Here is a 15577-nt window from a genome sequence, read left to right on the forward strand (position 1 = left end):
ATTTCTTTTTTACTTTTTCCAGAAGTAAAGGCTTTATGGTCTCTTTTTCTTTGACAACTTCCTGAAGTGAGTAAAGGCTTTATGATCTCACTTCTTTTTCTTTGACTATTTCCCAAAGACAGCAGGAACTTTGCGATCTTTCTTTTTCCTTTCCTAAAATAGGAATGCGTACCTTAGAAACTTGAACTAGCCAACCGGGTAAGGGAAAAGATTGTGCGGTCAAAGCCCTAGCCAATGGGGTGAGACACAGCTTTAAGACTTGTCAGGGATTAAAAACCCAAGTGGACTGCTCATTCGTTGTGTGTGCTCACTGGCTCTGTTCCTATATGCATGGCTATGCGCAGCACCCTCCTTCAGTAGTAAATTTTGCTTTGTCAAGGTAATTTCGTTTCACCAAGTGTCCTGGGGGCGGTGGGGTGGAGAGAGAACCTGGCATCATCTCAAGTCCTAGATTTTAATAATATCTGTTATAACAAAGCTTCAAGGTTCCCTCCCCCACCTTGTGTAGAACATACACCCTCCTGGCACCCTTAGAAAGATATTCCAAATTTAGCACCTTATCTCAATCAAGTATTTGTTGTTGTTACAGGTTTTACTTTAAGTTTTTCTCTTCTTGTTAGTACACACACAAAATGTATATCTAAGTATGGTTGTTAATGTTAATAGTTCCATTGTTGGGTTTTGGAACAAGATACCCCATCCCACCCTTAGAGCAGTGTGTGGTTCATACAAGGTCAACTCCTTTGGTCTGGCTGCTTTGTGAGAATTTACATTTAGATTGTTGCTCTTGTAGAGTAAGGGGGAAGGGGTCTGGCACATCTGTGACTTCCTGGGTGTCCACACAGACCAGATCTAAACAGCTTCACTCAGCAGAGCTGGGAAATAGGCTGAACTTTTGTTCCAATTGTTTTCATCAAAGGCCTAGTTTAGTTAGTTTGTACAGGGGGAAATGTCATGTAGGACTTGAAGAATTATATGAGATGCAAGAATGAATGGTGCGTGCCCTCTGTCAGTGCACAATGCAGTTGGATTGGGGAACTGTATCCTTACTGTTGGGGCAGGTGAGTGTTCTTGAAGTGCAGCATCTTCTTCACACAAATGGAGACTGAGGAAAAGGAGTCAGGGATGCACAGACTTCAGTAAAGTTCATCCAGCAGGTTACTGCTTCTCACTACAGCCACTTGAAAAGAAAATACACACAGTCTGGAAGATTCATTCATTCAAGAAATACTTGTTGAGTTGTAGGCATGGGACATACCAGTGAACAAAGCAGGTGAAACTTCTGTCCTCTTGGAGCTTACACTTGTCTTTAGGGATCATGGGAAAGACAAATGCTGTGGAAGAATACAAACCAGATGCCTAGATAGGGTTGTCAGAGAAGACTTCATTGAAAATGTGACTTGAGACCAGACTTAAAAGAGGTGAGATCCTGTATAGATCTGGGTGAAAACTGTTCCAGACAGAGGAAACAGAAGGTACATAGCCCCTGAGGTGGGAGATAGGAAGGAGGTTAGTGTGGATGGAGCAGAGGGCAGAAATTGCAAGAGATGAGATGAGAGATTGGTGGAGTTGAGGGAGGGAACTAGAGGTTTTCCTGAGGCTCATGCTGAGTATTTAGATTTTTACTCTGAGGTGAGCTATTGGAGGGTTTTAGATCAGAGAAGTGACTTGATTCAAACTTGATTTTTAACATCACTTTGGCTGCTGTGGGGAGAAACTGTAGGGACAAGGGTGTAGCAGGGAAACCAATTAAGAGATTATTGTATTGGGTGGAAGAAATGGTCATGGCTTAGACCAGAGTGGGTAGTGGCTAGGATTCTTAGAAGGGGTGGGTTCTGAATGTATTTTGAAGATTGTTTAGATGTGGTTTGAGTACAAACCACTGTGCCACTTTGGCCGGAGGAATAGCTGTGTGCAATGGTGGCTTTCCAGGAATAGAGCTCCAAGCACTGCCTTTGTTTTCAAGTCTAGATTTATTTAGAATCTGCCTGTGACATGAACTTTTTTGCATTTTTGTTTTTTTTTAAGGTTATGAATATTGCAGGTTGTCTACTACTCTATTCCTTTGACTTGCCAATTTGGCACCAGCCTGAGGGTCGTGGTTCCAGGTGTTGCTACATCTGTACCACCCCAAAATGGAGGTTATGTGACAGCTTACTTGTAAACAAGCAGAAACTCTTATGCTTTTGAATGCAATTGGATACTTTCCTATTTTAGAACTTAGTTTTTGTGTGTTGTGTTTGGATTTTTTTTTTTTTTTAATGAGTATTTTTCCTAGAGAAGTTTATGGACCACCTATCAAGCGCTGGCTTTGGGTGTTAAGTTGTGCTAGACGGAGTGATGGGAAGAAACAGACATAGTCCCTTTTTCTAAGAAATTACAGTCTGCTTGAAGACAGTCCCCAAGAAGAGATACATAACAAATACAAGCAGTAAACAGTGCTCAATCAAGGGATACAAAGTGAATCCCACCTCCAGCTGAAATGGTTTCCTCCTGAAGATTATTTTTTAAAAAGACTGTAGAGCTGGGGTTTTTTTTGTTTGTTTGTTTGGTTGGTTTTAGTGACACTCAAGTCTAGATTGTTAGAAGTCAGCCCTAAAGGTGCATGCTTGTGTAGTGGAATCAGAGTTTGCTCTTACATCCAATCCTGGAAAAGGACAGCAGCCCAGTTGGTAGAATGCCTGGCAGTATGCTAATCAGCTGTGCTTGCCAGGCTAGGCACTAACCCTGACTCCCAAATGTATTTTTGTCAGATTCACACTCTGAAAACGAGGCTTCACCAGTGAAACGGCCACGACTACTGGAGAGTACCGAACGGTCCGAGGAAACAAGTCGATCGAAACAGAAGAGTCGACGTCGGTGTTTCCAGTGCCAAACGAAACTGGAGCTGGTGCAGCAGGAATTGGGATCATGTCGCTGTGGTAAGTAACTCCCTTAGGGACATGACGGAGACTGTGTCCTCACCACCGTGGTAACATTCTGTAAAGTATCCCTGACATCCTTCCTCCTTCCCCGGAGCACCTCACTGAAGCTGAGTGGGAGGTCTGCAGCCGGAGACACCCTTCAGTTCATATCACGTACACCAAAAAAGTTCAAAAGGGTACCCCTGTTACTTTTAATACAGTGTTTCTTTAGAGTTAACATAGTCACTGGTTACTGCTTGCAGTTTTTCCCACCACATGTTCTCTGGTCCACTCCCGTTGATGACTGGTATAGAAATTAACCAAACCAGCTAAATTGTGGATTATGTACCATAAAATTAAGATATTAAATCGTTTTGGAATGAGCTTCTTACTGTTTGTGATAAATGGAAGATTGCTCCCCCATATCCCTTTCAAATTAAGGTTTTATTAGAAAATTATTTTCTTTGAATCATAATTCAATCAGTTAACACCTTAGAAATAACTTGAACCTTTCTTTCTGTATTCTCTAATGTATTACCAACTCTTAGAATTGCTGCACAGGGATGCATTTTTAAAAACTTTATTCCTTCCCACAGCAGAACAAAACTTAGGCCAGTCCTTTCTTTTTCCTTGACCACATACAGCATGTCATATAGGAGCAAAATTGTGTAGCTGCATTGTCTTAGGCTGACTTAAAAGTTCTTCTAGTCCTTGTTTTTATTTCCTAATTTTAAAGCATAGTATCCTGAATGGTTCTGTGGCATAAAACAGGTCAGCTATGAGGCTTGACTCTAGCCTCTGAGAACCCTCCATGCTTCATCCTGATGAATAAGCCCTGAGACCTGAGACCCCTTTCACCTTTGGGATAGCCAGGCACTGTGATTAACAGTGAGGACTAGATCGCTTGTATAGCAGTTGTAATGTTGCAATCACTGGGAATCCTCGATCTACTGACAAGACAGCCTTTGCTGACCTGTTAGAAATAAGATGTAAGAAGTTTCAGGAACTCTTGTTCCTGTTATGGGCATACTTGTGTGTGTGATACGCAACAAGATTAGAGTTATCCAACTGAATCAACAGGCAGCATAGGGAGCCTAGTAAAGTGGAGGGCCAATGAAAAAGAGGAAGACCTCCAACAAGATGGACTTACATTGTGAAGATGGTGCCGGCTCAGGCAGTGTTTCATTCTTTTGTACATAGGGTTGCTATGAATTGGAACTGATTCAGCATATAACAACAACAAGAAGCATAGGGAGTTCAGGTGTCTTACTTGTTTTTAGCTTGGTGTTTATTTCTACTATTAAATACTAAAGAGAAAGTGCAAGAAGGAGGCTAGGGTAAGAGATGGGAGCAGAGGTTGCCAATAGTATTCAGGCTTCATTGACATTCATTATGAGTCAGGTGAGTCCAGAATCTTATTCTTAGACTACGTTTTATCTAGTTAGGAAACCCCCGACAGGTTAAATTAGAATTGTCTTTGATGTTTAGGGAAGGGATACAGTACCAAACCAAGGAAACTGTGGGGTCTGGTGGCTAACCAATTTTCTTGAGGCTGAAGGATTTGTGTAATTTTTGTATTCTGCTCATTCTTGCTTTGGTCTTCATTTAAACTGTTGGGGAGTTGAGCAGTTCTGTTAACTGTATTGTGAAGCAAAGCCTACCTGGTCCCTTTGCCTGTTGCCTTTATAACCCAGGCCTTTGGTTCCTAAATTAGAATCGTGGGATTTTCTTTTGTCTTATGTTCTTGTTTCCATCTTGAGAGTAACTGAATCCTAGGTATTACATAGGATTTGCCATAGTGGATCAAGCAATTGGTCTATCAAGTGTGCTGTCTTGCCTCTGGCAGTAGCTAACACCACATCTTCTTGTCAGGCAAGCAATGAGAATTCACAGTTTAGTGCTGTGAGACCCAGTGGTATTGAACCAGGTCTCCCAGTTTAGTCTTCATCTTTGATATAAACCATCTCATTTCCTAAGGTTTTAATGCGTAACTGGAAGAATCTAGAAATACTTGTTAGATGACTTCATTGCTCCTAAATGAAACCAACTTAGTTGTGGTAAGTGCAGATTTGTGTGTTGTACTAGTTGCCTTCTTGTACATGAAACTAGATTTCTAGACACCTACTACTTTGTGTTCACCTCTGATATACATTCCTTTTCAGTGATCTAAATGTAGTCCCTTGGTTTATGCCCAGTCTAGAATTTCTACTAGTTAGTGAGATTCGACTTTTTTTGCTGGGGGGAAGAAAACAAAAAGTCTCCGAATTTTCTCTAGTGTCTGCCGATATATTATTTCTACAGATAGCTGGAAGTCCAATGACTGAGTCAAGTGCCACACTTTAAAAGATGAAGGACAGCAGTGAGAACATGCACCTCTGGGACTGTCTTTGACAAATAGCTCTTGTGTTCCTCCTGCCTGTCTGCTTGGGTCTCTTTAGGAAAGGAGCTGTTTCTGTAAGGATGCATTGAATGCTGGAGAGTCATTTAACTGTTCTGAAAGGTGTTTTTTTGGGGGGTGGGGCAAGGGGCACAGTAATTTACTACTGAAAGTGAACACTCAGAAAGGTAGATTGAACTCAGTATTTCTCCACTGAGAAAACCTTCCTTTATAGGTTTGTGTATGCGTATGCTGTTAGTGCCATTGATTCCCTGTATAGGCTTTCTGAGGAACAGCTGGTGGGTTTGAGCTGCTGACTGTTCAGTTAGCAGCCCAGTGCTTATCCTACAGCGCCACGCTGGGATATGTGTGTGTGTATATATATTTTCTTTTTCTTTCCCTACAGTCTTTTTTTCCATTCCCCTTCCACTCTGTACAGGTTATTAACTGCTGACAAGAATTCATATCTCATAAATAATGCTTAAGAGCCATTGCTATATAAATTGAATGTGTTATGAATTGTGATGGGCCTTTTTGTAGCATTTGATGCCTAGAGCAGGAAGAACAGAGGATGTCATTTTCATTAATTTCTAATGAGGTGCCAATTAAAGGCAGGGAAGATGCTCCAAAGGGAAGAGTGGCCAAGCTCCCCTGAATCCTCTGCCTCGGGGCTGTCATCCAAACACTGCCAGCCAAGCTGAAGCCTTCTCTAAAAATTCCATTAAATTACAGTCTCATCGAGAGCACATACAGACACATTCAGCCTCTCTTTGATCTTCAAAAGAGCAATTTGTAAGGCGAGTTCTGAGCCTTCTCACATAGGGAATGGCTAGAGGTGATAGGAATTGTTAATTGCCAAGACACTCTTTGAGCTTTCAATGAGGAGGTGAATTTTGAAGATGAATTCTCCTCTGCCTCACTATGACTAGATAACCTTTAAGTCAACAATACCAAAGTAACAGCTTGTTCCTTTGAAATCTTCCTGGGTACCAATTAGAAAAGGCTTGTGCTAAGGTGGGGGATGGTATCTTGAATCTTAGAGTGTCTTCAGCCATTTAACTCCTCAAAAAGCAGTTGCATAAAAATGGATTTGTTTGTTTTCTTTTCTGTTCAGTAGGCACATTGATCAGCTCCCTCTCAGTGTAGGAGCTTTGTCTTCCCATTTGCCACCTAGAGGATGTTCTTTGAAAATCTGGCCATCTTCATCAGACCTGGGCGACGTCACAGCCTCCACCTTAAGGCTGTGTTCTCTAAGCAAACCTTTATGATCCACACAGCAGGGCTTTGTAATCACTGGGCATTGCTTCCCAGGACCACTGAGTTAATTTTTAAACACAAATCGAAGAGTTTGCGTAAGCTATGCATATTTCAGTTGAGTTAACACAGTGTAAGCTGATATTTCTCCCTTTTGGGAAGACAATGCTTTTATTAATCTCCTGAGTAATCTGACTTCTTTTATTACTTTCAAAATAAATTTTCTGTTCAGTTTAAAAACTCCAAATAATTCTTTGGAGTACTTTGGAGTAGTTTGTCATCTCCAAGTTCCTCTATACTCATTTCAGCCTTGTCATTCACTATCACATCAAATTCAGCAAGCGTTTATTGAGATACGACTATTCACAAAGCATTTTGCTAGAAATCATGGGGAATATAGATGAAAACTTCTCTAGTAACTCATAGTTTCAGTCAGTGGTTCTCAAATTTGAGTGGACACTAGCATTATCTGGAGGACTTGTTAAAACACAGATTGCTGGGTCCCATCACCAGGGGTTCTAATTTGGTAGGTGTGGTAGAACTGATGAGACTGCATTCCTAACAAGGTCCTGGATGATGTTGATGCTGTTTGTCTGAGAACCACACTCCATACTCAGAACTGCTGCTCAAGTCGGTTTGAAATCCTAGACTGCTTTTAAAAAGTGGGATGTCTGGGTCATATCCTAACCAATTAAGTCAGAAAATATCTTCAGTGTATTTTTTAATAGACTTTAAAAAACATTTTATTGTGCTTTAGGTGAAAGTTTATATAGGAAATTAGTTTTCTAATCAATAATTCATACACAGAGTATTCTATGACATTAGTTGCAATCCCCACAATGTGTCAGCACTCTCTCCATTTCTGCCCTCGGTTTCTGTTTCCATTTACCTGGTGTCCCGCCCCCTTCTTCCTCTGTCTTCTCATCATTGGTTTGGGCAATCTCAGGAGATGTTTGGTTATGTCTGAGGAATATCTGTAGTTCATGGAAAAATGGAATTGAAAGATAATGGATTTCTTCCACGAATTTTCTGAAGCCGCCTCTTACATATCCGTACACACATTTGTATTTACACGTGCATATAGATATTTCTGTTCTTAGATGTATATACCTATATACCTGTAACCATCCATATAAGATCATACATTAGTTTTTTGGTCTTTATTGGAGTTATTGTCATCTTACATATGTCAAATTTTTTAATACAATACATAGGATCTTAATTGCTGGATTGGATGGTAAGAGTATGTTTAGCTTCATAAGAAACTGCCACACAGTCTTCCAAAGTGACTGTACAGTTTTCATTCCCAATGGCAATGGATGACAGTTCCTGGTACTATACATCTTCACCAATATTTGGTGCTGGTGTTGTTTGGAATTTTAGCCATTCTAGTAGGAGCCCTGGTGTGGTGGTGTGGCTTGTTGCACTGAACTGCAAAGTCAGTTTGAACCACAAAGTCAGTGGTTCAAGCTTGCCAGCTACTCTTTGGAAACCCTGTACAGGGTCTCTGTGGGTTGGAACTGCCTCGATGACACTTTACAACAAGCAGGTATATGGAGTTTTGGTGTGGTGCTGTGGGATAAGCACTGGACTGCTGATTGTGAGGTTGGTGGTTCACACACACCAGCTGCTCCTTGGGAACCCTATGTGGGGTCACTAAGAGTTGGAACTGACTTGACACCAACAACAGTAGGCGTATGAGTAGTGCAGTGGCTCTGTAGGAGAAACACTGGACTGTGAACCACAGGCCTGCAATGTGAACCCACCAGTCACTCCACAGGAGAAGATGAAGCTTTCTGCTCTGGCAAAGATTTGCAGCCTTGGAAATCCTATACAGGGTCACAGTGAATCTCAACTGGCTGTACAACACTTAACAACAATAAGGGTATAGTGGTATCTCATTGTTGTTTTAATTTGTTTATTGACATAATGATGTAGACCAGCTTTTCATAATGTTTATTTATCATGTATATATGTCTAGTGAGCTCTTTTTGCCCACTTTTTAATTTGGCATTTTGAAGTTTAAATATCAATCCAGGGAGGCTTTTAAGAAAATAGGGTGTCTGGACCCTGCTCTAAACATTTAAATCCTTAGTTACTGTTTTTAACTTCTTATTTTGAATTTTTTCCCCTGAATTATTTAAGAGTACGTTCCAGACATCATCCCCTTTTACCCCTATATCTTGAATGTTTCCTAAGAACAGGGGTACCAGTTTATATAACTAAAGCAGCTATCAGTTTCAGTCAATTTAACACTCTAATGGTAGAATACTTTTATTGAATCTGCTGTCTCTATTCCAATTTTGTGAGTTTATTCAATAATACCCTTTCTAAAAGCATATCTTCCCCTCCAGCACACGATCCAATAATCTATGGTCATGCATTGTTTATAGGTCTCTTTAGACTATAAATGTGGACCATTTTCACAGTTTATCTATGTCTAATAAGATACTGATGGTAGTGTTTGTGTGCTGTCGAGTCAGTTCCGACTCACAGCAATCCTATAGAGGGATTCTGAGGCTGTAAATCGTTACTGGAGCAGAAAATCTTATCTTTATCCTGCAGAGCGACTTGTAAATTCGAACTGCTTACCTTGCGGTTTGCAGCCCAACTCATAACCTACTACGATACTAGGGTTCTTGTTGCTATGATAAATGGTCCTTCAGCCACTATAGTTTGTTTTGAATAGTCACTCCTCATTTGAAGTTTGTCTGGTGTTTCCTCATGTTTCAACAAAGGTTAGGTATTCCTGACCAGAACACTACATAAATGATATGCCCTTCTCAGAGTTTTACGTTGAGAGTCACAAATGTCCACTTCATTGCTGTGTTAATTTTGATCATTCACTCAGTCAGGGGATTGTCTGATTTCTCCATTGTACGGTTACTATTTTTTTTCCCTTATAAGTAATAATCAGTCTGTGATAAAATACTTTTTTGTTGTTAGGTGCCGTCAGATCAGTTCCAACCCATAGTGACCCTGTGTACAACAGAGCAAAACACCACCTGGTCTTGTGCCGTCCTCACAGTTGTTGCTATTCTTGAGTCCATTGCTTCTGCCAGTGTGCTAGTCTCGTATTCCAGCATTATGATAGTATTCTGATGCTCTTTATCATGTTTCAATATTCAATATTCTGGTGCTGTCTGACAGTGTTTCACTGCTGTTCATGAGGTTTTCAATAGCTAATCATTTGAAAGTAGCAAATAACTTGATCATCAAAGTTTCCCCCTAGATTTTGTATTAATTGATGATTCTTGCCTGGGGTAATATTTATTTTGATGGTTGCTACATGATTATTTTCCAATTTCAGCACTCCTTACTTACACATTTACCATTTGGCACTCAGCATTCTAGTGGAACTGAGACGCCTTCCCTTCTCCCCCATGTGTTTATTTATGTATCTGTTTATTATTGGTACAGACTCATGGGTTCTTATTATTTTCAGTAGTTTATAATTCATTAATGTACTTAATAATTTTGGTGCTCAAATCATCCCCGATTTAGCCAGTGGGATCTCCTTTAAGTTTGCTCCTGTGTCCTTGTGACCTGCGTCTTGACTTTAGATATGTGTACAAGATACATCTTATCCTTACCTTATTCCAGTCCTGGAATCAGCCACTTCTCAAGGCTTACCAAGGTGATATGGATGTGACGCCAAAATAGAGATTTATGGTACATGAGAGACAGAAAGACACGCATAAAATCACTGCTATAAAACACGGACAGGAATTCCAGATTCCAGGTAGAGGATCTTGGACTTTAGTTTATAGTGAGAAACTATAAGTTTTTAAGAGGATCAGCATGATCTAATTTGACTTTTTTTTTTTTTTTAAGCTGTCAGGGAAGCCAAAGAATTTTTTTTTTTTTAGGCGAATGATCTAGAAAGAATGTAAACTGATTCACAAAGTGCAAAGGATCATGTATTCATTATAGATGTTGCCACCGCTACAGCGTACCACACAGTGCATAGATAGTGATATACTAAGGTTCCAGAGTTGGGGCAGGAACTGGGCAGTATACACAGTGGTGATGTGAAATTACCTACCAGCATAAAATAATCACCCATGTTTTGGTGCTTTTATTGTAACTCTAATTCAAACACAATTTGAGTCTGTCAGAAACATTTGGCATTCTGTCTCAAGAAAGTGAGGAAGTATATTCTTATAAGGTACCTTACTCTTTGTGCAGAATTATAGCTTGGATCCACTGAAAATCCTGCTATCCAGGAAAACATGTAAGATCTTTAGCCATTACCAAAACTGATTTGGCTGGCTAGGTGAGTTGTCATCACTGCCATTGAGTAGAGTCCATGCTCTGCCATGTATTAGACACAGAGGACCCTGTAGGAATTCCTGGTTTATGCTGAGTGTAAGGATGAAAGGCTAAGGTTTCTCGAGTACCATTACGACAGTTGCTGAGGTGTATGTTGCCTGTGGCTCAAGTAGAGGAGAAGGCAGGTGTCCTGACTACCCTCCCAAACGCGAAAGCCTTTTTATTTTTAAAAGTGTTAGTGTGAATTATGTGATAGTTTACATGGGAGAACATTAGCTTTACATTCATCCTATTGTATATTATTTCATTGCCATGGTTACAATCCCCTCCATTCATCATCAACCAACCAACCAACCAAAGGATATACCCTGCAAACCTGCCCCCCCCCCCCAAGTCATCAGCACACAGCCCCTCTCCCTCTCTGGGTCTAAAGTCCCCAGCTGCTGTATCTTTCCTGTCTACTCTGTGTATGGAGGGGGTGGGAATGATCCTCACAGTAAAGATTTGTTCCCTCTTTTGAGCTACTACATCCATAGGTGTAGGTCAAGTTCATCAAATTGTATCAGATTACTCTTTTTTCCTTTTTCATCTTCTAGTTGAGCTCTGATCATCCAGTCATTGAAGCCAGGTCAAGTGGGTTTTATCTGCAAGTGAGAGTGTTCTTATTTATATGCCCTCTCTTCTTATCAGCTGGATGCTTCACTCTAGTCCTTTGTGGCTATGTCACTGACTCTGGGCCCAAGAGCCGCCAGGTCTTGCCACACTGCTGGCCAACCAGGTCTCCACCCGGGTTCACAGGAGTCTATGCAAAAAGCTTTTTGATGAGAGTTTTACTGTATGTGTGAGTTGACTTTACCTTCCATCCAGTCGATTCTGACTCTGTAGTGAACCTGTTTTCTGAGGCTGTAAATCTTTATGGGAGCAGAAAGTTTCACCTCTCTCTCTCTCATGGAGCAGCTGATAAGTTTGAACTAGGAGTTAGCAGTCCAGTGCTTATTGCACAACACTTACAGGGCTCCTTATGAGAGCTGAAGGTAATTGCAAATTCTGAGGTAAAACAGAAAATGTTCCTCTTTTGGTACTATCTTCCTTTTACTCTCAACTGTACTTTTTCTTAACAAGAGTGTGCTATCCATAGTTTCCATTTAATCCTTAATATATGAGAGTTCTAGTTTAAGACCAAACAGATTAGTTCCTCTATTGCCTCTCTGTAAATTGCAAATTGAGGTGTTAAAGCAAAACAAATCAAATATTTTACTGAACACTAACTTCATGTATTTAGCCCATTAAAGCAGCACACTCCCAGAGATCCAACCTACCATCTGTCTTCTGACAAGGACTATAAGTAGATAAAGAGCACCCCCTCCCCAGTAAAGCAGCATCCAAGGCAAAGCTCTTAAAAGACAACATACAGAGCACATTTTCTAAAGTCTACGTGGCATCTTACTGACAGGGTAAACTAGGAGACCCTGGTCCCATAAAGTGAAAAAAAAATGTCCATCTAAATAGCTGATTTGCTACTGCTTGTACTTCTGTAGTAGTAGCAGTAACAGCACAATGCTAGTTGTATCATAGCTGTTTGAATAGGATATCCTGATTAGAAAACCTTCTTATTAGGGGAGTAAAATGGATTACGTTGAAAGGAAATTAATTATTGATGTTTTCAATTTTTAGTTCCAATAGTGCATAGGTTTAGTTATTTTCCAGAGGTTTGTTTTTTTTAAACTGCTTTTTTGCATAATTGTGTACCATAAACGCAACCATTTTATAGTCCAATAAAGTTTTTGTAAATTTATGTAACTTGCACACTCAACACGAAATTCAAATTTTAGAACACTTCCATGGTCCTCCTGCAAAGTCGCTTTCCCCATACTCCTCCACTCTTAGCCTAGGCAACCACTAAGCTGCTTCGTTGCTATAGTTTTGTGTATTCTAGAATTTTATTAGCATTGGATTCATATAGTAGGTAGTCTTTTATGTCTCAGTACTTTTAATATTGAGAGTCATCTATGTTGTTACTCGTCTTCATTCCTGAGTAGAATTTCATTTCATTATATGGATATACTTCTTCTTCTTCTTTTTTTTTTAACCCACTCACTATTTGATGAACATTTGGGTTGTTTGCAGTTTTTCTGTTATGAATAGAGCTGCTGTAAACATTCATTTAAAAGTCTTTGCATAGACATAATGTTGTAATTCATCTTGGATGGAAATGTAGAGGTTGAATGGTTAAATATATGTTTAACATTTTAAGAAACTGTCAAACTCTCCCAAAGTAGCTTATACCATTTTACATTCCCATCAGCAGTATGCTAGTGACCATGTGATTCTTTTTCTTATTAATACTGTGTTATGACTTTGATCTTCTAAGGTTGAATCACTTTTACACTCCTGTGATAAATCTCACTTGATTATGATATACGGTTGGTTTTGGTTTGCTAATATTTTCTTGAGGATTTTTACATTTATAGTCATAAAGAAAAATAGTCTTTTGTTTTCTTGTGGTGTTTTTTTTGTTGTTGTTTTTATCAGGATAATGGTGACCTTATAGAATGAGTTAGGAAGTGCTTCATTTCCTTCAAGTTTTTCTTTTTCTGTTTTGAAGAGTTTAAGAAAACTTGGTGTCAGTTCTTTAAATGTTCTGTAGAATTTCTGCAGTGAAGCCATCTGGCCCAGTTTTATTTTTTGTTGGGAGCTGGTTGATTAGCAATTTAATTTCTTCACTTGCTATGGGTCTGTGATATTTTCTATGCTTTCTTGAGTCAGTTTTAAGTAGTTTATGTTTCTCTGGGGACTTGTCTTTTCATCTTTGTTATCTGATGAAATAGATGCACAATTGTTGCTAGTATTCTCTGAGACACTGTTTCTGTGGGGGCAGTAGTAGTGGTGCCCACTTTCAGTTCTCATTTTAGTTCTTTGCATCTTCTTTATTTTTCTTGGTGTCATTCTAGCTAAAACTTTGTCAATTTTATTGATCTCTTCAAAGACCCGTTTTCTGGCTTAGTTGATTCACCTTTTCTAATGATCTTTTTTGGGGAGCACGGTGACTCTGTAGGATAAGTACTGGACTACAAACCACAGGGTCAACAGTTCAAGCCTACCAGCCATTCCATGGGAGAAAGATGAGACTTTCTAATTCCTCAAGTTGTAAGGAACTTCAAATTGCAGTGTTTTTAATATAGGTGTTTAATGCTACAAATTTACTTCTAAGCATTGTCTTCACTGTACCCCATAATTTTTTAATGTTATGCTTTATTTTGAATTAATGTCTAAATATTTTCTTATTTCCTAATTTCTTCTTTGTACCATTAGTTGTTTAATAATATATTGCTTAATTTCTGCTTATTTGTGCAATTTCTACTTGTCTTCAACTATTGATTTCTAATTCCATTCCATATTGTCAGAGGAGATACTTGGATATGGCGCTGTCAGATAAGCACTGGACTTCGAACCAAAAGGTTTATGGTTCAAACCCACTAGCTGCTCCTTGGCAATACTATGCAGGATCACTGAGATAGAATGGATTTGACAGCACTTAACAACAACAACAAATTTAATGAGACTTGTTTTGTAACCTAGCATATGCTGTCTCATAGAGAATAATTTGTACTCCTGTTGTGTTTGGTGGCATGTTTTATATATGTTTGTTAGACAGAGCTGATTGTATAGTGTGGTTTAAGTTCTCTCTTTTTTGGGGAGGGTAACTGCTGTTCTTTGTCAATATTCTGTCCATTATTGGGAGTGTCTATTTATTTCTCCCTTCAACTTTGTTAAGTCTGTTCAGGGACAATGATGTCAAATGCATCATTTACATTAATAATTGTTGCATCTTCATAATGAATGAACACTTTTATCACTATATAATGTTCTTGCTTGTCTCTAGTAACAGATTTTGCCTTTAAGTCTAATACTAATATAGCCTGGTCTGACGCTGTAGGATAAACACTGGACTGCAGAGTTGATTTAAACCACAAGGTTGGAGAGTCAAACTCAACAGCTGCTTCTCAGACCCCATACAGGGTCGATGTAAGTCAGAATCAGTTCGATGGCACTTATCAACAGCAGCAGCAATATAGCCACCCTAGCTCTCTGTTTTTTACTGTTTGCATGTAACATGTTTTTACATCCTTTCCATCCTTCCAACTTATTTGTATTTTGGGAGTCTGTGATGTGTCTCTGGTTGTTGTTGTTAAGTGTCACTGAGTTGATTCTGACCAAAAGCGACCCTGTATAAGGTTTTTAAGGAGCGACTGTTGAGCTTGAACCGCTGACCTTGAGGTTCAAACCAACCTTGCAGTCCAGTGCGTTAGCCCACAGCACTACACCAGGACTCCAAGATGTGTCTCTGGTAGACAGATTATTGTCCAGTCTGCCAGTATCTGCCTTTTGATTGGAGCGTTCAATCTATTTATATTTAAATAATTGCCAGTAGGGAAGGACTTATTTCTGACATTTTGCTATTTGTTTTTTTGCATGTCTTATACAGTTTTTGTCTGTCATTTACTCTCTAATATGATTTTCTTTTGCATTTAATTAATGTTTTTGTAGTGATATATTTTATTTCCTTCTTCGTATATTTTCCCCCCCTCTGGTTGCCATGGAGATTGCATGTAACATCTTAAGTTTATGACAACTTAGTTTGAATTCATAAAAACTTAGCTTCAGAGATAGACAAAATTTGTAGTCCTCTACCACTCCTCCTCTTCCTTTATGTTGTTATCACAAATTAAATTCTTATGCATTATGTGCCCAATAACATTATTTTATAATT

The 15577-nt window shown here is 39.3% G+C and overlaps 1 protein-coding gene across 1 annotated transcript in view; it reads left to right on the plus strand.

The window, feature by feature from the left end:
* The window catches only part of ZFAND3 (zinc finger, AN1-type domain 3), a 441234-nt gene that overhangs the window by 388448 nt on the left and 37209 nt on the right, over positions 1-15577 (plus strand). Inside the window, exon 5 of the mRNA XM_006860425.1 lies at positions 2754-2921. Within this exon, the coding sequence (XP_006860487.1) occupies positions 2754-2921 (168 nt within the window). The remainder of the gene's footprint in view (positions 1-2753; positions 2922-15577) is intronic.

Source organism: Chrysochloris asiatica, unplaced genomic scaffold (genome assembly GCF_000296735.1).
Source record: "Chrysochloris asiatica unplaced genomic scaffold, ChrAsi1.0 scaffold00038, whole genome shotgun sequence".
Taxonomy (NCBI): domain Eukaryota; kingdom Metazoa; phylum Chordata; class Mammalia; order Afrosoricida; family Chrysochloridae; genus Chrysochloris; species Chrysochloris asiatica.